General features: G+C 30.2%; 2 protein-coding genes across 2 annotated transcripts; one reads left to right on the top strand and one right to left on the bottom strand.

Annotated features, from left to right (window-relative positions):
* Positions 1-1,532: 1,532 nt before the first annotated feature.
* Positions 1,533-6,121, top strand: LOC111038605 (plexin-A4-like). The gene is made up of 2 exons (XM_022321771.1): positions 1,533-1,660; positions 3,535-6,121. Exons 1-2 carry the CDS (start codon positions 1,631-1,633, stop codon positions 5,638-5,640), a joined length of 2,136 nt encoding a protein of 711 aa, XP_022177463.1. The 5' UTR covers positions 1,533-1,630; the 3' UTR covers positions 5,641-6,121.
* A 7,310-nt stretch (positions 6,122-13,431) lies between these two features.
* Positions 13,432-18,660, bottom strand: LOC111038615 (DNA (cytosine-5)-methyltransferase 3C-like). The gene is made up of 7 exons (XM_022321781.1): positions 18,388-18,660; positions 15,631-15,701; positions 14,721-14,808; positions 14,374-14,607; positions 14,070-14,217; positions 13,750-13,985; positions 13,432-13,677 (listed from the first exon to the last, which is right to left on the bottom strand). Exons 2-7 carry the CDS (start codon positions 15,673-15,675, stop codon positions 13,469-13,471), a joined length of 960 nt encoding a protein of 319 aa, XP_022177473.1. The 5' UTR covers positions 15,676-15,701; positions 18,388-18,660; the 3' UTR covers positions 13,432-13,468.
* Positions 18,661-27,292: the final 8,632 nt, after the last annotated feature.

The following is a 27,292-nucleotide window of genomic DNA, read 5'->3' as shown; positions in this document are numbered from 1 at the left end:
CTAATAGGTAATAGATTTAAGATATGATTCTATACCATTTTCTACCAAAATAGACCTATCTTACAATAACTGTACTTACATCAACACCAAACAAAAACAATGCTTATAATATTTTCTAATTCTGTATAATATTTACATATATTAATTTTATAGGTTAGGTTAGGTATATTTTTCCTGTAAAGAACAATAAGCAAGTGTAAAAATAGTAAATTTATACACAATTTAAACTTTTGACGGAAGAAGCCACATATCGGCAACACTAACCTATTTTGAACAATTATTACTTATTTGGGTTTAGTGTTATAAGTTGTAATATTATTTTATAAGAATAGAATGGAATGGACGATAATTTTTAATTAAAGCGTTTTTTAATAGTAGGGTAGTTTTGATTATGAAATCAAAAATATATCAAGTATATCTGTGTTTAAAAGAGTGCTCAGCGTCTGAAACCGGTTGTTTAATTGAGTCTCTTTGATTTTATGTGTTGAGCTCAGATTAGGCGACATTCTAGTATAAATGCTAGATACTTAACTGTTTAGGATAGTGGGATTGTCATTCCATAAAGATTGACATTCGGAGAGCATACAAATATTTTTAGTGTTGAAGGATTTGACCTGGTTAACTTTGAACCTCTATTTTTTATTCCATGAGGTACAGATGGTTTCGTAAATTTTCGGAAGCTATATGAAGAAAACATAGTTTTTTCATCTTCAAATTCAACTCCTAACGTGCAGCTAGATGTAGTAGGTTGATCCGAGGCAAATATTGAAATATGTATGTTGAACAAAATGTAATATTAAATATACATTTATGCAAATAATTCGTATTGCAATTATTGTAATTACATGCGATATTTTCCATTAGGATGACCCTAACTGTTTGTTACGAACTACTAACAACGACCCTAACTGTTTAGACTCATGAAGACAATACGTCATTTTTATGAATTTTATTATAAAATGTTTACATATTTGTATACCTATTAACATTTTATAAGTAGTAGATACTGGTACTTACTAAAATTATTTTTTTATATTGAATAAATGTATACAAAAATGTTGGTAGAGAGTCACTATTATTGAAATACATTTAGGAATGTTATAAAATTAAAAATATTGATATTCAATGAATTTCCTGTATTGTGGTTGTTGTTCAAAGTTTTGTGTGGTGTGGTATTTTTGCAAATTTTCATTTGTGGTATTTCAAGCATTTTACCTATATAATTAAAAATATATACCCTAGTGGGATAGCCCCACTGCCCCAGATTATTTTTGAAAAAAGATAAATTGCTAAAAAAGTTAGAATAGCTTCCAAGAATAAATGTGATCTAATGATACACATAATGATAACTTCAAATTAATATTATATCTGTTGCAATAATAACTACATTTTTGCATAAGTTCATACGTCAACAATAATGAAGTGAATACCTAATAATCGTAAAACAGGAAATTGATAACAAATTTGCTTGATAGTACAATTTATTTATTTTTGTTTGTACATACTGCTGTAGCTTTAATGATTATTAGCCAAACATACGCGAACTAGAATGTATTAAAATATTTGTTTTTGTCTATAATAGTAATAATAGTAAATAATATTCATTATTCAGTGCTATACAAATATTAATATGATTTTTTTAAATTGTAACACATTCATGGTAAGTTTGACTTTACAGTTGTTTTTTAATCAGAATTTTGCATTTTCAATAATTTTATTTTGTTATTATTTATGAGCCAGGCTATTTAACAAATAACATTGCATACACCGATGAATTTCATTCTGAATTAAAAATATGTGAGATATAAATTGAAATATTAAGACGGTTTAATTTACAAAACTTTACATATTTTTAAATGTTGTTGCATATTTTTAATGCAGGTTCTTTATATATGAATGCATGCATGTTTCATCTTTTTTAGTGCAACTAATTCATGAACAGTTTATGAGTGAAGTTAGTATTGTATATAACAATTAACAATATATATATTGATTTTACAAAATGAAAATATTCTCTGAACACCACTAAATATGCTTCAACAGCTGGGCTATTGGTGCTAAAATTACATTTATTTATTTTGTTTATAGTTAAAATAAGTATAGATATAAAACATGACACAGGTTAATTTCTTTAGCAAAAAGAATAGTTTGCTTAATCGTGTCTTCACCATATCCCAGCAATGAACCATGTCGGTGCTTATTATTTTTTTATCGCCTTCTAGAGTAGAACATAAGTATACATAGTATAATTTAAAAAATATATTTGACTCTTTTTGAGATATTTATATACAGTTTGATTTTAAATTATTTTATTCAAATTTAAATATACTATTTGTATGAGTACTTGAAACTTTTAACGTATGTACGTATATTATATTATATAGGAACGTCTTATATCGGTACACATAGCCTTTTTTAACATTTTTTTGGCAAAAATTAATTCAACCTGTCTCGTATTTTGGAGCAATTTGTTCGGAAGTTAAAATAGGTTCAATTGGACTTGTTTTAATATTAATTAATAATAGCTTTAATATTAGAATAAATTTACAGATGATCAAACTTAAAGGTAAGAACAATATCTGTGTTCCACTCGTTATTATGTACACCGTTATACTAACAATTACAGTGACAAACTCAATTGATAATTACCTCTTCAGTTGATATTATAATGCACAGAACGAAGTATTTAAATACAGAAATCTTATTACTATGATTTCTACGGTAAAATAAGTTCTTTGACGATTAGATAAAATGTAATGAAAAATATAAATATAAAATATTTTCTCAACATAAAATTAATAAAATAAAATTATAAAAACAAATTATTGTGCAAATCAAAAATTAGAATTTTTAGAGGAAACTTATTTAATTTTAACATAGCATCTATTCGAAATCGTAATTTACATATTTAAATATATAAAAATACTATTTAAGTAAAACTAAATTTATTGATTTTAGTAAAATATAGAATAGGTACACTATTTAATTGTGTAAATATCTATTAATGAAGGAGAAACAGTGCCGGTTTGGTAGCTCAATGGAAGTGATTAACGAGGCAAGCGAGTGACCTAGGTTCGATTTCCTGTCTGCCAGCCTTATTTTTGGTAGTTTTACAGTATTTAACTAACATAATATATATTATACAATATTTATAATTGTTTATAAAATCACTAGCAAAAATTTCGTTTATAAGCTTAAGGTGACGTTACATCATCACTGCACTACTGCTGCGCTCTGATACTCTTACACATAATTCTTGTACATAACTGATAATATTACACTTACGCGCTACGGCACAACATACTACTAATACGTTAAAGCTCAACTCCATTTGAGTTTTGTTGGTATAGGTACCACTTGAGTTAAATTAAATTAAGGTAAGACGACAAAAATGTATTGGCAATGAGGGACCGAGGGACGTACCTATATTAAGCTTTTACTGTGCAGTGTGCAGAGCGTTATGCTTCCATCTTCGTCGAAGCACATCGTAATTTCTCGAACGTCAATAATAATTATAACATTTATTTTGGACAGGTATTTTTGTGCGTATCACATCATGCTTATGCTTCGGAATCGTCAAAAAATAAAATCGATTGTACCGAATACAGATCGTGCACAAAATGTGCGAACGAAACGTTGTGCAGTTGGTCGTTGGAACATCAGAATTGCGTCCAACCGGAAGAACTGTGGGGGAACTTGATGGTGCACGTGGAGACTGACTGCCCGCAGTTCAAGGTGGACAAGTTTTCGTGGCTGAAAGACGTGACTTACAGTTACACGTTGTCCGTGTCCAACGACAAGAAAGACTTCATGGCATATCTCCGCAGTGTGACAATCACGTGTGCGCTACAAACGTATTACCTCAAGGGCAGGGTCGACAAGAACGAAATCAAGTGTGAAGGAAATAAACGGACGCACGTCGATTTCCAGCTCAGCAAACAGATGATTTACTTCTATTACATCAAGTTCAACAACAACTCGGTGATACTGAGGCTGGACAACGATTCGGACTATTACGTACCGCACTATGACCACGAATGCGGCGTCAAGAGAGACGACGATTGCATGACGTGCGGGTGGACCGCCAACGGGTACATCAACTACTTCAAACGGTGTTCGAGCGCCAACCGGTGTTCGGGGTTGTACCAGTTCTATGATAGGCGGTATGTGCAGAATTTTACGGCCATCGCAACGGCTGCGGCTGCGACGACGGTGCCGTTACAATGTGCTAACGCGAGCATCTCGTCGGTGGCACCGGTTTCGGCGCCATGGACCGGCGGCACGGTGGTGCGCGTCACCGTCAAGAACCACTGGATACTAACCGAGAAGAAGTTGGTGACGGTGACAGTGGCCGGGCGAGAGTGCACCGACCCGAGGTCGGTGGACAACGAGACAATCTCGTGCACCGTATCACCGCCGCCAAGAGAAGAGCCGAAGTCGGTCAGCGACCCTGCCAAGCTCACAGAAGGCTCGATCGTGGTCGAGTACGGTCCGAGGCAGAGGTTCAGTATCGCTTCCACGTTCACGTTTAAGCTTGTCAATCCTCGACTGATGGACGTGAGACCGACCTGTGGCCCGCTATCGGGTGGAACGCCACTGATCATCACCGGCCAGCATCTGGACGTCGGTACCTCTGTGCGCGTGGTGGTTGGCAACGACACGACGTGCTATGTGGTCGACCGCTCGGCAGACCGTATTTCGTGCTTGACGGGCTCCGCGGATGCTCCAACTGGCGGCGCCATCAGGGTGGTGTTCGACGGCGGGCTCACCAAGCAGGCGGCTGACCGACAGACGTTCATCTTCACCGACAACCCAGTGCTGGACGCGTCGCAACCCTTGGCGGGCATCGTTTCGGGTGGCACAGCGGTCCCGGTGCGCGGACGGCACTTCTCTTGCGCTCGCAACACCGTGATGGCCGTCCACCTGCACAACGGCACCGTCCACCAGACCGGTTGTCAGATGCACAACGACACGTTCATGGTGTGCCGATCGCCTACACTCAGCGTAGACGATCTTACGACACGGCGCGTGCATACGACCACCACCGCGGCCGAGGATGACGAAGCCGATGAGGCCACCCCGATTGGCTCGTTGGCGTTTGAACTCTACGTGACGTACGACGGCGGCTCGATCGCGAAACCACGACCCGGCAACGGCGATGCCATGCCCAGGTACCACTTGTACGCGGATCCGGTGTTGGACGACTTAGTGTCGGACGGCCATGCGGTCACTGTCATTGGCCGAAACTTTGACTGGGGCTACGCCGCACAGTACCAGGGCAACGACACGGTCGTCCGGTTGCTCATCAATGACGACTTGACCGTTTCCACCGAGTGCGACGTCACGTCTGTTGACCGGCACCGGATCGTGTGCATGCCGAAAGCCGCGGCCGACTTGGACTCGGTACGAGCGGTCGAAGTCACCTTCGGCGTGTCCTTCAGACGTGTCGTCCACAAGAGGCCCACCCGTCCCGTCGATGGCAGTCGACAGTCTTGGACCGATGGCCGTACCACCCTTGCCGTAGCCGTTTCGGCGGCGTTGTTGTTGTTCTGCTCGTGCCTAGTGCAGTTGTGCGGAAGAAAAATCCGAAAGCGGTACAACTGCAGCACGCCCCTCTTCGAACTGCAAACACCGGAATAGTATCGAAATACCACAATGTAGCTCAGGACAACTGCACTCCACTATACCTACTTATTCTTATATTTTCATACTCATTTTAAATTATAATTTATAATATATCACATGCCACACGGATAGCTAAATAAGTAACAATAAGTAATAAAAAAGTACTTATGTACTTTTATTTATATTGAATGGTTTATCTGCAAGCATGCTCACAACTCTGATTGTTGACATTTTTAAATATATTTTAAAACTGAAAAGATTATTTTAACATCTTAAGAAGTGTCGTAGTGATACGAATTTCTTATTTTTCTAATGAGCTCACTTTTTACTGTAATTTATTTAGTGGGTAATTTGATTGAACATTTAGATACCTATATCTAGTTCCAAATTTGAACGAGCAGTTCTCAGTTATTGAAATTCTTATATTAAGCATGCTAGGTTGGTAAGTCTAAAAAATGGTTTTACAAAAATATTAATAAATCTTGTATTTATAATACTTTGACATTGAACTATTTTTACAAATTATCATTTAGAACAGCCATACTGAATCTACGGCCCTCCAACGATTCATGTGGCCCGAACAGAATACATTTCCAATTTTTATACAATGTACACAATATTATATAAATTTATTTATTTTTTTTAATTTCCGTTCCATTCATTTTGACTTGCAGCCCGCGTAATATTTTTAAATATTTTATGAGGCCCAAATGCAAAAAAGGTTGAGTATGGCTGATTTAGAATGTTGATAGATTAATATAATTAATTAGGCACCTACTAAAATGTTCAAATCACTAAACTTTCAACATTCCATGTATAGATATATTATCTTTAGTACACAAAGTTAATTAATTCAAAAACAACTCGTACGGCATTTAATATTAATACGGCAGCATTTACAGAAAAATGATACGGCAAGAAATGTACAGTAGAAATAAATAAGGATTCTCATTTAAAAAAAAAGAAGTATATAATATAATATAATATTATTATATTCACAGGACACTCCTATCAGTCCTATAAGTAATTAAACAAATCTCGTGAATTTAAAAATATGCTCTGAAACCTTAAATGTATATTTAAAAATTCCAAAATCGTGTTTTTTCTGCATTATTTAAGAAAAAAAGAGGGTGAACATAAGAATACCCATGTGTATAGTGTATATAATTCAGGTGTAACGTGACTGCATTCCTGCCTTTCCTTTATAATATAAATATTACCATATATATCAATAAGTAAATAAATAAATTATGTAATTTACAAAGGTCTGGCTGCGTCTGATGACTGTACAATATTTTATTTTATAATATTACTACTCGACTACTTTCTTGTATTTACTGAGTTTTATATTGAGCATCAAGGTTTAAAGTAGGAAGACACAGGGGGGCTCATTTTCATCAACCTCTAATGGTTGTTAAAAAGCGACCCCTTTAAAAAAGTTATTCGTAAGGTTTACGCTAGAACGCTCTAATTATAACCAAACAAGTCAATATTATAATTCAGAATTCCATTGAGATTAAATTTTGGTTTTAATTTTTTAATTTTTATCAAATGTATTTAATACAGATTATGGACTACCTATCTAATATATCTGTCAAAATAATCAATTTTTATATTTATTGCGCTTATGGCTATACTGTGATTAATATATAGGCATTCAAATAACCGATTAGTGTGATTTTTTAAGCATGCTCACCCCACCATGCGTAGAATTTGAATTTTTCTTGTAAATTTAAAGCACTATATTTTTAAGACATACATTTTTTTTTGTTTCTGTGATTTCTTTAGTTTTCTTAAAAGACAATCACTACTTACAACTTAATATTATGAATTATGAGTAAAAAAAGGATTCTTTTCATCCTTTAACCCTTTTAGCTTACACTTCTTCACGAGGTGTGTCACTAAACAGTAAACGCGCATATGCGATATACCTTATAGGTACTTATAAACATATAGAACTGTTTATACTAGTGAAAGTTACATTTCATCAAATTTACACGAAAACATATAAAACGTATAACATTAAGACTTTTTAAATTATTTATGTTATTAACTCATAACGTGTAACTATAACAATACCGAGATCAATATTTTTTTCAAAAGGGGCTTAAATATTCAATGACAAAAAAAGTTTAGGTATCAAAAAAATGTTATTTTCAATTTACTATGAAAAAATAATAGTGGTCTAACATTTTTCGAGGGCTAAGTCCATTAGAACAACTCCCCCAATTTTTGGTAGCAGCGCTGTATCTCATAAAGTCATAATATAATACATTAATACCTACTAACTAAGGACGCCCACAGAGATTTGTCGCATTTAGGTAGGAAATGTAAAAATTATTTATGAATTATAATATATAGATGGCTAAAATTTAATCTCACACCATTCATTTTAATTAATTAAAATGCAACTTTAAATTCAAAAATGCATTTATTTATAAATAAGACACCTAGATGTTAATTTAATTTTCAAAACAAACTACTAAAATAATCACCTGTTATAAAAAAACTATAAAACAACCAACAATAATGGTAAAAATTTTAGTTTATTTTTATTAATAGGTTGATGCCAATCGCTTCCAGTTATTTAATATTAATTATTACATCTGTTAACATGACTATTACTTTACCATGTAATTAATAAAAAACCGAAAACATTTTTTTGTACATATTTTAGACTTTTGTATAGTGCAAATTTTAACTTCAACAACTTCCAAGCCCTAAAAAAAATCTCAAATATAAATTAAAACCATGTAAATACAATTGTTGAATACTGCCTATTGGCCCACTTGAAATATCATATAATAAATTAACGATATTCTGCGAGATGCTCAAATAGTTGAATAATTACCAAAATGTAGTGATAAAAATGTAATTATATAGGTAGGCATTATTTAAAAAGGTGAACTTACCTTGGCTGTAATTTAAAAAGTATTGTACAGTTATTAAAGAATCTGATGATGCAATTCTTAGACGTATAATTCTATTAATGTATAGGTCAATCTAAACCATTCTCAATGTTAAATTATTGCTATTTCCTTTTCTTACATCTTGTCCCAACTACATCGATAGACTATTCCTACCCTTTGGTTGTGGATTGATAATAATATATTAGAAAAATACCAGTGTAAAACAAAGTTACTCTCCTTAATGAAAAAAGAATACTTATTTTAATTTTATTAAAAAATATTTAACGATAAAAAACTAATTAATTTTATCTTTACATAACGACAACGTATTTTAGGCAACTTAAATATAATTATAAAAAAAATATATTATATCTGTAATGAATATTTTTTACTAACTGTATAAGCTTAAAAATAATGATTTGAAAAAAAAGTGGTTTTACCGTAACTAGTACAGCTTTACTATATTGTTTTATTATTTTAATACATGCACTATTAGCCGAAATACAATTTTTTAAATATAATGTCAATGCGTAAAATTGTGAACGTTTTAAATGATGACATTTTAACATTAAACTTTAAGCAATAGTTGACTAGTAAATTATGAATACTTAACTGATTAAAATTGTATTTCGTTGTTCTTGTGAAATAAATAACACTTGGTTTAAAATATACTAATAACAAAAACAAATTAGTACTTTCTTTTGTTGATGACTGCAATTAAAAAAAAACAAAAATCCGGAAATATTGTCCTTGATACATACGAAATATAACTTTTGTAGTTAATGAATTGAACCGATGCCATTAATTATTGCCTGATATGAGAATAAGACCTAATAGTTTATTATAGTAAGTATAGTAACTTGCAATTAAGTGTTTTTGAATTTTACACTAGTGATTTTAGCCGTATTCAATTAATTAATCTAAATCTATTATGTTGTATTAAATTATATTATTTTCTGTATTAATGATAATTTTATTTCTGAACTTAATTGGTATATTATAATTAACATTCTTAGTGAAAACAATTCGATGAAAGCAAATAATACACGCCTTTAGTTTCACAGTTAACACGCTTTTATAATGAATGAATAATGTACGTTTAAATTGTAGGATTGTGTGAACCAATAAATAATAATAATAATAATAATTAATTATTTATTATTTTAATAATAAATTCTTGAATGTGAAGATCTGTGATACTAAATATAGCTGTATTTAATAAGTGCGTATCATGTAGGACTGGCTACTGACCCTTTGTAAATTGCTGAAATCATCCCAGTAGTTAGAAATTATGCGGCCCGGGGCACCCACAAAAATCTAAAAAAAAATTTGGTGACAGGTAGGAGGGTGGCTATCCAGTGTTAAAAATAAAAATTATAAATAAATATAGAAAATGATAAAACTTAACTTATAGTTTAAAGAAAGAAAAAAATTACAACGCGTTTTCCTGATTTTTTTTTTTGAAACACGAATTTCAACGAGTCAAAAACATTGCTTAGAAAAAAATTTTGCAAAATCATTATTTTGTAAGTTACATCCTTCCGAAGTTTGCGATTTTCTATTTTTTTGCACACACACAATGTTGCGGTTTACCACCGAGCACTACGCCTTAAACTAATTTAATACTATTATTAATATACATTTTTAATAACAATTGAACATAATTATAATATATAATAAATAACACACTAACACAATATCCTGTCAATTTCTTTTTTTCAGAACAGTAATCAAAAAGGTATTACGTAAAATAAACATTTATTATTATTAAGTTCTGTTGTACAACACTAGCTGCGGGCTATATTCTGCGGAATGTCGTTATCAGTTATCCAAGGAATTGCAGGTATGACAATAAGATTTAAGAGAATATCCTAAAATTAACTTTTGAGAAATCTCCATCATTTGGTAATAAATCACAATACATAAAATAAAAAACGTTTTACATAATTTTAAAGTTGTAAGTTATAACTATGTTGGCTTAATACATACAAAAAGTTCAAACAAATTTAACCCCCCCCCCCCCCCCTTAAGTTCTACCAGAGACACAATCGCCCACCCAGGCCCACCTAGGGTTGCCACCTCTCCGGGTTTCACCCGGAGAATCCGGGTTTACGTATAAATCTACGGGCTCCGGGTTCAGAGAATTTTTCTCCGGGTCGGAGATAAAGATAAGATAACCTACGATTTATAGTCTTAAATAGACTTGTTTTTATTATTATGCCTTTTTTTTTATTAGTTTCCGGTAACAATTATTAAAATGTGCAACAAATAATGTTAAGTATGATTTTAAATTTAAATAATTTTTCTTGTTTGGGATTTTTAATTATATTTTTATAGTATAATTTGTAATTTTGAATGATAAAATATGTGATTACTGATTATATAAATATTTTTTTGTTTGCATAATTGCATTTCATTACTTATCATTTCACTTCAACTAAGCTATAGATTTTAGATTATACTACCACGTACTGGTGTGTATACTAGCGTCTAGCTGATGACCTTTTTTTTTGCTTATCGGCCTATCTCCGGGGCTGCTTTCTTTCAAAGGTGGCAACCCTAAATTTATATACCATGTGTTTAATTAGTTTCTACAATTTTTTTTATACAAAATAAGAGTTATTAATTTAACATTATATAGGATGCCAAAGTATTAACATTAAATATATATCTGTATTAAAAAATATAACTAAATAATAAGAGACTGGATACAATAAGTATAATGCAGTCCGTATAAATATAGTATTAACTATATAAATATGTTTAAATAAAAAAAAAATCAATATTTAACATCAGATTGTGTCTTAACTTTTACCCAATCCGGTTTACAGCAAAATCTAAACGCAGATATATGATTTTTTCACCGAATGTTTATTACAGTATTTTCTATATACACCATACAATTTTCAAAATATTTTGAAACTTTATTAGTACGTACTACGTACTAATCATAAGAAATGTTCAAATTGTATTAGTTTTTTCTAAATTATTGTCGATAAAAAGTTTTTACTCGGTTAAAAAACTTGATAATAGTGTTATTTAAAAAAAAAGTGAAGCGACGATTGGCAATAATTTTTAATGATAATGAAAATCAAATTCACCCTAAAACTCATGATTTATCATGGAACTATATGTCTATATTGTTCTAATGAATCTAATGGATACTCCGATACACGAAATCGTTACTAAATATTTATAACCGTAAATCCAACATTGTAATTCAGCTAATCAGATAATAGTATGTTAATGAATATTAGTGTAAATTAATGTAAGTATAATTATAAGATAATGACCTAATTTTTGAAGCCTTTGAACTCAATAAATAAAAAATAATACTAGAAATAAAGACCATTATAATAATTAATTAATCTTTACTATATTATTAAACAGAGGTTAAGTTTGTAGGGGATAATTTCTAGATCTACTGAATCGATTTTGAAAATTATTTTACCAATAGAGAGCCAAATTAGTTGTGAGTGTCATAGGCTATATTTTAACCAGAAAAATAAAAATACTTTTTCGTGGTACTCAGATTTTCACAATAAGTCGGTGAAAAAACGACCGAACGAAAACGTTTCTTACGCTGCCCTAACGATGAGAGATATATGATTGAGTTCTACAGAAATGTTGTATTTTGATAATACCTACAAAAAGTCAGCGACAGCGTGTTTTACATTTATATTTAAGTCACTAAAATTAGTTATATATGTATAAACGAATCCTTATTTCCTTTGGACACAGCATCACGCGTGAAGAGTTGGATCGATTTCGCTTATTCTTTTTTTGTTATATTAATTGTTATTGTCAGGAGAAGCTTTTTATGGTAAAAAAAAATAAGACTTTTGAACCGAAAATTAGTTATTAATTAAAATAAACGTGTTAATTGTACAGCACGGCGGCCCGCGGTTTTCCAGCTACCTACCTACAATCTGACCTTTTGGTCTGTCAAATTATGTGTTTATGTGTTCGATTAGCGGATAGATATAAATTGTTCCGAGAAGTAAAATTCAACAATCTATTCTTAATTTGTTAGTAGAAATTAGTATTTTTTTGGTTTTTTGGTAGCTATCGGTTATCGGACGGATCTGCAGGTATATAAAATCATGTATCAAATCAATTTATTCTAATTGCCTACTATGGAGGCTGAGTTGCACTTAAATCTGGTGATCGGCATGTCCATAATCAAAATAGATAATAAAAATAAAACATATTATTCATATTATAGAGTATGCACCTAAGACCTCAGTCTGCAATTCACCGCAGGTGGATTTTCTACCTGATAATTTACTGCTCGCATTATCACAAGCGAGAATCATATTATAGAGTTGGTATTTTTATTGGGAAACGAAGTGCAACAGGTCAGCTGTAAAATAATAAAGATGTATATCTATATTCCTGTACTTAATATTTAATATTTGATTGAGATTATGGACTTATAAAATATATCAACTGAATATTATTATTTGAACCATCTTCTATCAAACTCTTTAGGCCTTAGTAACGGTAATAATAAAATGGATTAATAATATGTTATCTTAGTTTGTACTTTTATTGTATAAAAATCATACAGTATTTTTTTTTCAATTTCTATAGTATTTAGTATTATCGGTCCGGTTATTATAAATTATTACCTTCAATAAAAGTTTAATAGAGCCATTATAAATGAAGGATTTTTCTAATATAACCAAAAATAACCATCATAATACCTGTATAGTCATATACAGACATCATAATAATAATCAATACAAATTAGTAGGTACATACAATATAGGAGTTTTGCCAGGTCTTTCAATTACTCACTTCATTAATCTTGGTGTCATTATAAATAGTTTCTACTGTAGGTATATACATTATTACCATTGGTAATTTGGTGGTAATAATAAAAAAAAATTACTGATGTTGATTTAAGATTTGTTTATTGTTGCAAATCACACTCACTTCTTAGCAAATATGCCTGATAATAGATTTAATAGTTCCTTAATTACTTGCACACTCCACGCTCTTCCCAGCAGTTTCTGGCGACTTGATACTGACAAATCACCAATATCTGTAAAATGTGGAGGAAATCCAAAGATCGTTTCAATCTCTGTAATAAATAAGCCTGTGCATTGTCCGTCTTGATATACAGGATTTCTAGATCTGCCTGAACAAAAATGATAAAACAAATTTATTTATTTTTAAAACAGTAATAGTATTTCATAAATCAATAGCATACTATCTTGCAAGCAACTTCTTTTTGAAGTGATGGTTCCAATTTTTTCTACATTAGCCTGTCTATCTAAATTCTTTTCCAAATAATCTTCTAGTTTTGGTTCATTCATATCATATTCATCCATCTCTCGGGCATAAGCCAGCTCTTTTATACCAGGGAGATTAGACCAAAAAAGTCTTTTACGTCTTTGTGGACTGAAGTGTAGTGAATCAATAGCAACAGGTTGACACTCAAAAAATCTGAAATAAAAATTAATAATATTTTGGTATAATTTTTTTTTTTTTTAATTTATTATGTTCACTTATAGTTAATATACTATTTACTTGGAAATTGTATCTTTATTTTTAATTTCCATGCTTGCCACATTTTCAAATAACCAATAAAAGGGTGTATTTTCTCTAGCAGCTTTTACACTTAGATAGTCCCATACACGGTAAAAATCAAAGAATAATATACCACTTCCATCTGGATCTACAATAAACATATTAATACTATTATGTTATTCAATTATAATTATTTAGATGTATTTGCAATTGCACTCAGTTATCACGCACATCCAACATACATAATGTAATAATTATAATACTTAAAAATTAAAAGATATTTTAATTATTCATTTATAATTACTGAAAAGGCCTTTTTTTCGATAATTGACACCAGATAGATCGGCGCACGGCGAACCACCTAAAAGTAGATTTATTGGAGCGATTTGGTCCAACATTTCTGTGGTTATTTCAGTGACCGAACCCAATTGTTTAATGTTACCAAAATGATATTTAGTTAACATTAACGCATCTTTATTTATTTCACTTGCATAAATTACTTCAATATCAAACCCTAACTGCAACAATGAATAATACCCTATAAAAAAAAATAAACACACATAATAAATGAAATCGGACTTGTGTTATTAGTATAGTATATGATTTTCTTATTTATTTGTAGATTTCCATGTAGTGATTCTTCTTTTTTACCTGTACCAATTCCGTCAAAGAGAGATAGTACTCTTAATCGTGGTAATTTAGATGTACTTGCACTTGATGACGAAAATAGTGTGGTACTCTGCGAACAATAATTATAACATCACAATTATTGTATTGTGTATAGTATTTACTAACTGTACAGGGTAATTCACCAATTCTTCCCACCCCTTTTTAACTTAAATAATGCATTCATTCAAAATCCAACTTTGGAATTTTTAAATGTACTTAGGACCATATTTTTAATAAAACTGTACAGAATTTTAGTACCAATTAAGGAGTTTTCTCTGGTTATATAAACTTCTGTTTTTCAAATGAGAACACTACCGTTTTAGTTTAAATCATTCAGTAGATTATTTTTTTGAAAATGTTGGTGCATCTATTCAAATCCAATCAAAAAATTCAAACCAGTAATTTTTGAGTTATTGAATTGTATATGATCATGCACTGTATAAAGGTACTAAGGATATTAGTTCTTAAAAATGGTTTCACCAAAAATATAAAATATAAGGGTAACATTGAATATTTAAATCTAATGTTTATTATACTTCAAAAATGTTTACAAGTTATTATGGTTTACTATTTTTTTGGTAATTGATTAGTGATTAGTGTAGTTTTAAAAACATAATGCCCCCACATTTTCCAAACAATGAGCCAATTTTGTGAAAAATAACACCAAAACTATTCATTCAAATTTTGATACATCAAAAAAGTTAGTTTGTATAGACACTCCTTTAATGGCACAAAAAATGTCGAATATCCAAAAAATGGTCTTTAAGTATCTATATATTTAAAAATTATAGAAATTATAATTTGAACAACTGTGTTGTTGAAGAGAAGAGTGAATGGATACTGGGCTCGTATTTATTATAATTTAAAATATTTGGACATTACAAATACAAACCTTGTTGCAATCTACTTCCATATCAGAAGACTGATTGTCAGCCATTATTATTTGCCTTTATTGGTAGGTATCTAAATAACATAACGTGAAGGTATTTATTTTTATATAAATAATTAAAATATAATAACATTAAGGGTTAATGTATAAGGATTATACATAAATAATTAAAACATGATTTTTTTTAATACTGTTTTCGATGTTAATTGTTTCAACATAAAACAATATACCTAAAGTAATTTTAAATAAAAACACTTATTACTAGTTATTAGGGTAAAGTTGTGTACTGTTTTCTAAAAATGTATGGGTATGTAGGGCTCCAAGTAGCTTTTTTGATAAATCTAACATATGTTAATTTAAAAATCTAATAAACGCTTATAGTCACATAATTGTGCGTACAGTGTGCCTATGTTAAGACAGAAAATACATGTGGATCAGCCTGGGCATAAGAGTTAAAAATGTAGTTTTAATTTTTAACTTAAATGATTTTTATTAATATAAACTTCATAAATAACGAGTTACTTTTAATCAAATCCAACTTAAGTTAGTTTATAAATAATAATAAAAAATATATATATACATATTATAAAACTATTATTGATGATACACATTGCATAAACATTTACATTTTATTATTTTAAATCTTCTTACTGGCCATTTATATATTAAAATATAATAATAATAAATTAATAACAACTTAAATTAATAAGTTGATGGTAAGTTTCCATATAACTTTAAACTAAGCTGAGTTAAAAAAATTAGGATAACAATAAACTTTAAACTTATAATAAAATGTTTTCTATCAACTAAACTCAATTAATAATTATCATTAACTTGCCCAGGCTTGCATGTGGGTATGGAGTATTTTCAAATTTAGAAAACCCAGTCATTTATTTCGTTAGAATTCACTACATATATGAATCTACAATTTGTACGACTCGTGTAATTTATTGACATATATCAAGAATCTAAAAATGAATGATACATATTTCCTACATAAATATATTATGGAATAATAGTATTTCCGTAAAGGCATTATAACTACAATTTATAAATAATACACACTATAGATAAAATGTTTCTATTTAAAAATATGACCTCATAATTATATAAGTCCAAGCCATTATTAATTATAACAGCACTAGGGTATACAAAGGTACTTGGTACCTCATTACAAATATTTTGGATGATAAATAATACAACCCAGCTTTGCAAATAGGTTATTCCTAGACTTCTAGTTATTAAAAAGTGAAAAAATAATTGTTTAATTGTTTTTATTTTTATTTCAAGTGAACTAGAAAACTATAAATTTTAATAATTGTGGATCTCTAATGTAACATCACCCAGTAATCATTTTCTAAAATCAAATTTCAAAAATATTTAATAGAAATCAAATAATTTACAAAATCTATCCTGCGCCATACTATCTCTTACTCAAGTCATATATCGAAAACAGATCATTCAATGTTAAAATGGAATCCACCTTTTCCGACTCTTACGACATACTTGCTGGCGTACCTCAAGGAAGCGACATTGCCCCGTTTTTGTACATCATATTCACAGCTGACATTCCTACCACAGAAAACACTACTATGGGTACATATGCAGACGACACTGCCATTCTTGCCGCTGACTCCGATCCAGACATTTGCTCTCACCATCTCCATAACCATCTCAACATGCTTTCAAAGTGGTGCAACACATGGAAAATCAAAGTAAACGAACTCAAATCTACACATTTCACCTTCACCCTCAGACCTAAGGACTGTCCTGAAGTTTCTTTCAACAATTCAGTAATTCCCCACTCAAGAGAAGCCAAATACCTTGGCCTGCTACTCGACAGGAGACTCACCTGGGGTCCTCATCTCAAAAATAAAAGGAAACAGCTCAACTCCCGCCTACACGTCATTAGACCTCTCCTCAAATCAAACATGAACCTGTCTAACCGTTTACTTCTATACAAAAGTCTCCTCCAACCAATATGGTCATATGGAATCGCCCTCTGGGGCACTGCCAAACCATCAAACCTTCGGACAATCCTGGCTTTCCAATCAATATGCCTTCGTATGGTCGCCAAAGCACCTTGGTTTGTTACAAATGCCTCTTTACATCAAGATCTCAAAGTTCAATCCATCAACCAAACAGCAATTACATTCTACTCAAGACTTCACTGCAAAATGCTTGGCCACCCAAACAAATTAATATCCAATCTTCGCTCAAAACATCTTCCCGGCAACCCCACCCGTCGACTCAACAGAAATTGGTCCAGAGACCTTATCTAAAATACTTTTACATTTAATCAACTAGATTTAAGACTCATTAAAAGGTAGCTCAACTGTGAGCTTCCCTTCACTGCCCCATCATTGTCATTCCTCCCTCCAATTTACTCATTGTACATAACTTGTATAGATTGTAAATTTTTCAATAAACGCTATTTAAAAAAAAAAAAAAAAAAATAATATAATAATTATTTTACGATCTGTAAAGCAAATTAAAGGAACATTATCAAAAATAACGTTATTTTCGAAATTATTGTATTATTATTACTTATTAGCGGTACTAAGGTCTAAGCAAATATTATAATTGAAATGGTGTAAATGCATAAATGCTTTTTGTAAAAAAAAAAAGACATAAATTAGAACCTTCGTTCATCATTCAAAATACGAAATGGCTAACGTTAGTCTTTCAGAGAAAAATCTTTAAACTTAAATTTGAAACATGTACCTGTACTATAATAATTAACAATAAAATTCAACGTACGTGTATTACAAAACTGGAGAGCTGCGTAGTAGACACTTGGAAGTTGTAGCCAATAGCTCGTAGGCAGGACGTCAGAGCAACAAACAGTTAACGCACGACCACCGACAATGTGAGTGACTACAATGAACTGCTGCACTGCGATCCCGCGGTCTGCGATGCGACGAGGGACGACCGGCCGACGCCACAATTTTGGTATTACCCGACTAATTTAAATTTAGGATATCCGACGCGGCGCGGCGACAGTGGAAAACTTGATATTGTCGAGCGTTGTGTCTACGTAAAAAAAATAATAATAATAAAATGTTATTTAAAGATAAACACAAATAAATTGTTTATATTTAATTCGTAATAGACTGTCAAACATCTGGGATTTCTGTAGAAATGTAAAATACCCTCCTACTACATTCAATATCATTGTATATATTTCATGCATTATACTATTATGGCCTTCGGGCAGTGTGTGCTTGTGACAGTGTACGCAATACGCTATAGCCTATAGAATAGTTATCATTTTAAACGACGGACCTTAACGTCCGTAACCATAAGGTAATCAAAAACTTTTCATCATTAATTCCATAAACATAGTACAAACTTAATAAAGGCGAAATGGAAATCTTTGTTAAGGATTGACTCCGAAACAATATGATTGATTGAGCTGATTCTTTTTTTTGTGTTCCTAATTTATAAAGGTTAATATGAAAGAAAATTTTAGGAAAACGCTCCAGGGAAAGTAAAAAATTTGGAAGGCAAAAATACAATATAAGCATTTTTAACGGGCAACATAGTACATGCAACTTTTTTTTAAATATTATAAATTTGTAAAATAGAATCAGCATTAATATTTCTAGGGTTTTTTGTAAAATATCATCTACAAAACTCTGCATGTTATTGAGAAAAATCAATAGCAGAGAACATCAACTCTTGATAGTTAATGTATACCAGTATAGCACACATAATTTCATGCAATTCAAATGTGTCAATATTAAAATATACATAATTAAATATGCATTAAAGTATATGTCGGAAAGGGGGCACTCAAAATAATAATTACGGTTAGCGTATAATTATTAATTAATAATATATATATATATTAAAGCATAAATGAAAACAATTAAAGAAAAAAGAGCACAACACTCTACAACCAGTATCCTGTCGCTCTCCGGATCACCTGGCGTCAGAATATATTGTAATTAACATTTAACAATTAAAAAAAACCCAGTGCTGACGAGCGATCGTGACTTACATTACCGGCGAAGTATTACACTGCTACTACTATCTATATAGATCATATCCGACACCGTTGCGACAATTGATAATAATAATTATAATTATAATACATAAGACCGTTCGGGACATCGCGCTACATATATTTTTTTTTATATTGGTAGTAGGTACCTATTATTTTTGCCACAGTTCAATTATACAATTTAGTAAAAAAATACAAGTTTTATTCTGTATGAAAGAACTTGGATTCTTTCCATTGATAGTCACCTTAACTAATGTCTAATTCTTCTTTATTTTTAGAAAATAAACTATATCACATAAAAAATACAAAACAGCAGTTCGAATAGAAATGTATAATATGTATAGACATTAAATTTAATTTAAACGCAAAAATAAAACTTTAGCAGGACATAACAGCCGTTAGACTAATAGCCTTATTTAAGTTCAATGATTTTTTTTTAAGCAACTATCAAGACTACTTCTATATTTGTTACACTTGTTCTAGAATTTGTTTTTCAATTTTCTTTTAGATGGGCCACTTGCGTACTGCCTCGACGACATAATTGTTATGTATAACATTTTTTATTTTGTATCTACACACTACACTATATTATGTCTTAATGTCTTATAACTTGGTTGAGGATTATAGCCTATAGGTATCTAATTAAATAGTCTATTAGGTACCGAGGGCCGACCACTAACTAAGTATTCTACAGTTATAAAATATTAAATAATAATATTACTATGCCACTATGTCAAATTTATTATAGATAATAAACGAATAAAGGTACGGTTTCCCTGCAACGTCAGACGCGAGAACAGCATGGCTGCGTCGGACGCGGCGTCTAGACGCGACCTACGTCCAGACCGGTAGTGACGCTTGACGCTGCGTCCAGACGTTGCAGGGAAACCGTACCTTAACGAAAATAATAAAATATAGAGCACACCGACACTACCCATGAGTATTATTATTAAGTAATAACTAATAAGTAATAACTAATAAGAATAATTATAAATAGTAACCGTCCCCACGACCCCCCGGCCGCTCCACAATACATCGGCTATAATAGTCAATAGTTTATTCTTGGAGTTGCGATAACGAATTCATATTTATTGGAAGAGAATTCGATATTTATAACATTATTCTTAGTCCCCATTTATTATTTAGCCATGGTAATGAATAATGATTTTATAATGTTATTAAATTAATAATAATTTTAAAAAAAAACTCGAAATATAAAATAATGTGTAGTATAGCCTATACTGTATAGGTACCTACTCTAAAGTGCCTGGCATAGGCTATTAACAATAACTATTAAAATAACAGAATAATTATCTAATTTTAAGCTACACGCTTATACGTAGTTGTTTCTAATGAAATATAGGTTGGTAATAATAATAATCATAAAACGTGAAAAAAAACTAAAAACCAATTTTTATTATGGGGGCACCGATAAATTGCTTTCAGTGATTTCGTCTATTTGATCATCAACATTGCTTGCATTTGCGACTTTTGGTGGTGGAAGGATTTATAAAGTACTTCGTGATTTTGTTGGTGTTTCTTGATCCCGGGAGGGAAATGCATTTCATTAAAATACCACAAGTGTGACTGATAAATGTTTTCTAAACCAGCTCCAGATTTATACGAATCATTTACTTTTTTAAGTTTTTTTCTATAATTTGTGCGTAAAGAATTAATTTTTTTTTAACACCATCTAATGTCGCTGTCGGAAAGCGTTCTTGATATTTCTTCAATAAAACATCATACGCGTGATTTTTCTTATTTCTGTCCATGTAATCATCAGATTTTATTTCCCATAATGCTGAATGATCACGATAAACTTGAATACATTCTAATATAAAGTTTCGTTCCTCATTTCTTTCGGAAGAAGACATTTTACATACGGTTTTAAAATTATTTCCGTACAGAACACGTGTACACGCACTTGTTATCGTGACAAAAACAAAAACTATACAGACGAAATATTGTCAATAGTATTGATAAGTGCCACAAATAGCACAAATAAGTACTTAACTATGGTTTGTCACTTTAAAAAAAAAAGTTATGGAGGGATAGGATACCCAAATCCTCCCGGTAATTACGACATTGGCTTTAAAATGTTATTTTATTAAATAACGGCTGTCATAAAATACCCCTTTAGTGTATTACTGCACGTATTTTTGATCGTCAAAGTTCCACCAAAAAACACAATGTTCTAAGCCCAATACAAAATACTAAAATTCAAATGAATACATACTCTGTGTAGTGTGTAATGTGTATTACATTGACTTGCGTTAACAGTATGCATGTAACGCACTCACGCTGTCGTCTGTCACACGAGTGATTTATGTACACAAACGGTTGGTACCTTGGAAAATATTAACTTTTTTTGTTGTTTTCTCAAGTAAATGTTTTCAAATATTCAACTCTTGAATCTTAATGAGTATTAACTTTTGTTTTAAATAATTACCTTTATTTTTATTAGGCTCCAATAGTGTAATAGGTTATTAAGTTATTTCTTTGTATCAATTAATATTTGTTAAATTTCTTTCATCAGGATTCATTTTGGAAACATTACCGTTTAAAATTAAGTATTTTTAAGAAACTAACATGATTAAATAGTAAAAACGTAAATTGTATTAATTATTACAATTATATAACTTATTAATTAAATAATGTGTAAAATGTGGTCTGATACTTGAAAAATTATCCTAATACATTTTAGTATCAAAAATGAGGGATGCCATTTAGAAATCGAAAGTAAATAGTCAAGGGTAGAACCATAGAACAAGAACCAAAGGGATGAAAAGTAACAGACCACTAAAATATTTAAGATTCGATCATTTAAAAAAAGTGAATATGGTTTTTTTTTGTATGTTAGTTGCTATTGGTGTCGGATAGTGCATTGTAAATTTTATGTAGAATATTATCCAATACAATTTTAAAAATACGACACAATAATTTCTATTTAAATTGGCTGTATAGATCTGTTGATATTGTTCTAAATTATTTGAAAAATACAGCATGCATTTTTACTTGAAATTTCCAATTAGAACTTGGTATTCCCAAACTTCGTTATTTAACTACACATTTTCTATGTTTTCTCAAGATATTATTTTAGTGGATAGTGTTGCTTCCTGTAATTATACCCGGCTAGTTTTTGCGTGTTGTATTGCGTATATGTGCATTTTAAGGCGCTCTTTTCTTTTTATGCCTAGATCGACCCTACCGGGTCGTTGGATAGTATAATATGATTACGTTATAACTTATAATAGTATAATACTACTAAGACATTCAAAAAATATTAAAAGGTTTTAGAAGATAAAATGTGTAACGGTTAAACACAGTCAATGAAATATTATTATAGAGCAATTAAGCAACATTTAGAATTTAGATAATGTGTATATAAAATAGTAATAACTGATAACTAATAATAATTAATAAATAAAAATATGATAATATTTATTGTGATTCGTGGGTGTTATTATTACTTATAGATTAATAGATTATAGCCATTACTCATTACAAAAAAACATTAATTTCAACTACATATGGTATTTTAATGGTTTCTAATAAGAATACTTATTCGATGAAAAGCTTTCTCTGTTTTTTAAATAATAATGATAAACAACATTTATCAAAAGTATGAGCAAGGAAAATATGAACTGTTCCTATTCATTGATTTCCGTTGTTCTCAATCTTAATAAAAATAAACTAGGTAATAAATAAATGTTTTAAAACAATATTTAATAATTTTTTATTCTAAATTACATCTTTATTTAAAAGTTAACAATTGAACAATAGTTTTGTTAATAGAGGTAACTATGTGTTTATTAAGGTACCTTGATATATCAACTATGAATAATTTTATATTATAATGTAGCATTCATATTAAATTAAAACATATAAAATACATTAATATGATAAAATGTATGACATATATACTGACTACAAGTCTACAAATGAGAGAACTAAGCAAAAATTCCATCCACTATAGAAAAATCGATGTCACCATGTTACAAGCTTGTAGGTATTAGGTAAGAGATGGCAGCTAAGGTTTTGCTGATAATAGATTAAACCAGTTATTTTAGGTTGGCATAGCAGCTATTCAAATCATCATCGAATATTTGTTTATTTCAGCTAGAAATTGGTTACCCATATGAAAAAAGTTACTTATTGCTCTAAACAGATTTAAAACTAAATCTTTTCTTTTTTTCTATTTTTTCTTAGTTACCATTTTTACCATTATTCACAGAATATTAAATAACAATTTTAACAAAGTTGGAACTATATAAGAGTTGATATTTTTTAAGGAAATAATGTGCACGAGGTCAGCTAATAAAAATAAAATATAAAATGTAATCAAAATATGTATTTTACAAAAATGTTATTATCTAAAAATGCACAAATATATAATTTATGTTTACTTATAGGTTCTTAGCCGGGGGTCCAGACTTCAATCGGAAAATTTAACAATTTTTCCAACACGAGCTTTCAAAAAATAATATTACTTTATCCAGTTCCATAAAAACGCAAATTTGTACAAATCTTGATGTGCTTGAAAATTTATTTGGATTTTACATATTCGAAAGCAGAAATATGGTTACGCAATCCTCTCCTAGTAGATTTAAATACAATATTAATGATTCAGACCTTGTTAAATATGAATTTATTGATTTAAGATCAAAAGAAATGGCCCGCCCCGGTTTTCAAACAAAAAATGTGATCGAATTTCGGTGTTTGTTGACGAAGGTTAGGTTATCCGCGAGCTTTCGCTACTACATATTTCTGTGAGTATGGATTTTCTACAATGGTCATAATTAAAACTATAAAGCAAGAAATCGATTGGAAATTAAGGACGATATTGCTCTGCCCAACATGGTCTCAGATTTTAAGACAATATTGCCATAAAAAACATCAAATGTCACATTAAAACTTGCTTTTAACTATTAGAAAAAGTAATCATTCACAATAATTTAATATTGTATTAAGTTTTAGTATTAGCATTAAATTAATAAATGTTTTTGGTGGGGGGGGGGGTCAGTGATTATATTTTATACTCCAAAGGGAAGGTCCATGGCCTAGAAAAGCAATATCAAAGCAATACTGCAGCTGTTTAACCAATAATTCAGTAAAATATAATCATGCAATCAAATTAGCATTGATTAGGTAGACAACATAAATACTATTTAGTATTTATAATCAATGATAGGTATTAGTTATACACACAAGACACAACATTAACTATATTTATATAATCATAATTCATAATATATTATAATAGCCTATTATAATGATTATAGAAAAAAAACTAAAAAGAAAAATTGGCTACTTTAGACCACGATTAAATCATTAATTAAGTCTCTCAACAAAGTGATTTGCTGAATAAAAGCTTAGTTTTAAGATTAAAACTATGTTTAAAATTAGTAAAAAAAAAAAAAGTACTTATTTGAATTTTACCATTATACATTTATAAAAGTATAGTTTTATGATAAATTGCTCAGTACTTTTATAAGTTTATTAGTTTATACATTATGGTTAATACAAATAGGCCTTTGTGTTAATGATTTCCCGGACATAATTTTGATCCCAACCCATTCCTGACAATAGGTATGTCAATATGTGTACCTACCTATACTATTCATTATTATGAATAATTATGATACATTGATATTGCTTTCACGGTCGTCAGTAGTTTGAAGTAGAAGTTCAACAGAAAAATACTTAAAATAAATTAGTATATAATCATATTATATTTTATAATATGATGTTTGTATATTATATACAGGATGATTTTTTAACCATACTCTACCCCATTTTTCTCTTCAACCGTGCATTTACTCAAATTCTGATTTTTAACGTATGAATAATTTAAGTAAAAAAATAGGATGAGACCCTGCTTAAAAAATCACCCTGTATATAGGTAAGTTGTTTCTGGGAATTATTGTTCATGATATATTTTTATTGATCCTTCTCACACGGGTGTAAAATTAATGAAATTCATTTCACTGTTCAGTTACTCGGATAATTAAAAATCAATCACAGTCTTCAACAACAGCACACAAAATATTCTAAGGGTCGACATTTCTATTTTTGAAACCCATATCCACTTACTATTATTGGGCGTTGTTCCGATAAAATGACAATATTATTCTTTATCATACAATTTTATGGCCCAAATTTCAGGAAATGACTACGTATTGTAATATTAAATTACAAATGAATATTTATACTTCATTTGGTGATTTTTCATTTTAATTTTTTTAATTTTAATCTCCAGTTCCTCGGTATGGTCTTGAATAATTATATTGTATAGGTAAAAATTCAAACATAAATAAATAATTTTCATTATAAACGTTAAACCAAAATAAATTTAAAATGCAACAAATGTTCATGTATAATCAATAATTATAGTAATTTATTTTATGATAAGACATTAAGATGCATTGCTTATTTATGCTAACGGCGAAAACCGTTCATATCTAACGGTACGGTTTCATTTGCACATTTGCGAAATTATACGTTATGCGGTATAGTGTATACAAATCTGGATTGAATTAAATGCGGACCTCAAAAACTACTTTGACTGAGTACTTTAACTGATTTTGTGAAAATTTGTTTTTGAAGATATCGGAAAAGCTTAGAGTGTTTTTCGATTTAATCCTAATCTAACCTATAATGGTAATTTCAAATTAAGTAGCTTAAATTTCTTTATCAGTTATGGTTAAAAAACTTCAAAACTTCAAAATCTTGTTTTTTAGTTTAAGACATCAAAAATTAAATTATTTTTTTTTGTAAATGTGAGTTTTTGTATCCTCAACATTTTGACGGAATCAAAAAGTCCCTATCGTACTGACTTTTTATTTGATTATTAATAAACTAATTTAATAAAAAAAAACTCTGTCACACCCGCATGTGTTATTTAGTCTTACTCAAGCATTAAAACAGCAAATTATGTTACATTCAAAATACATATCTATAATATATTATATTTATATTATACAACACATGCGGGTACGACGTCCTCCTAATGTAATCACTATTCACTAATCAGTTAAAGTTCTGTTACAGAAAAAATAACTAGAAAAAACCAAAAAAACATTTTTTGAAGCTATACAATAGGTGTATGGTGGGAATGGCCTCTTCCCCTTTCACCTCTTTATATCGAAATATTATTTCCCGTAATAAAGATTATTATTTTTCCATAGAAAATAACGATAGACTATATACAGCAAAAAGTATAAAAAATGTGTTACTGGACTACTTTAAATAAAATAAGACTTGCAAATATTAAAATCAAGATATTTCATAAGTGAAGCGCGATGATTTCCTACAGTTCTGTAGTTTACACACGTACAATATAGCAAACTTACATTCAGAGGAACCAATTTTGTATTATTTTGTTAAATTTATTATTAGAGTGAACTATCAAGGTAAGTAATAGTATTAGGTATCCGTGTTTGTACATTGGTAATAACCAGCTTTTTAATTTTTAAACGATAGATGATATAGGTAATAAAATTGTAATATTTTACATTATTTGCTTAAAATTAAAGTATCGTATAGAAACCAATTTATGAATACAGATTAAATTCTTACCTTTTAGTTTGATAATATTGGTCAATTCGTTCTAACATTAAACTTACAATAGGTAACATAGGCGCCAATAGGGGGTTTTAT

This window comes from Myzus persicae, unplaced genomic scaffold (genome assembly GCF_001856785.1).
Source record: "Myzus persicae strain clone G006 unplaced genomic scaffold, MPER_G0061.0, whole genome shotgun sequence".
Taxonomy (NCBI): domain Eukaryota; kingdom Metazoa; phylum Arthropoda; class Insecta; order Hemiptera; family Aphididae; genus Myzus; species Myzus persicae.
The sequence above is the reverse complement of the archived record's forward strand: the minus strand, read 5'-3'. Positions and strand labels throughout refer to the sequence as shown.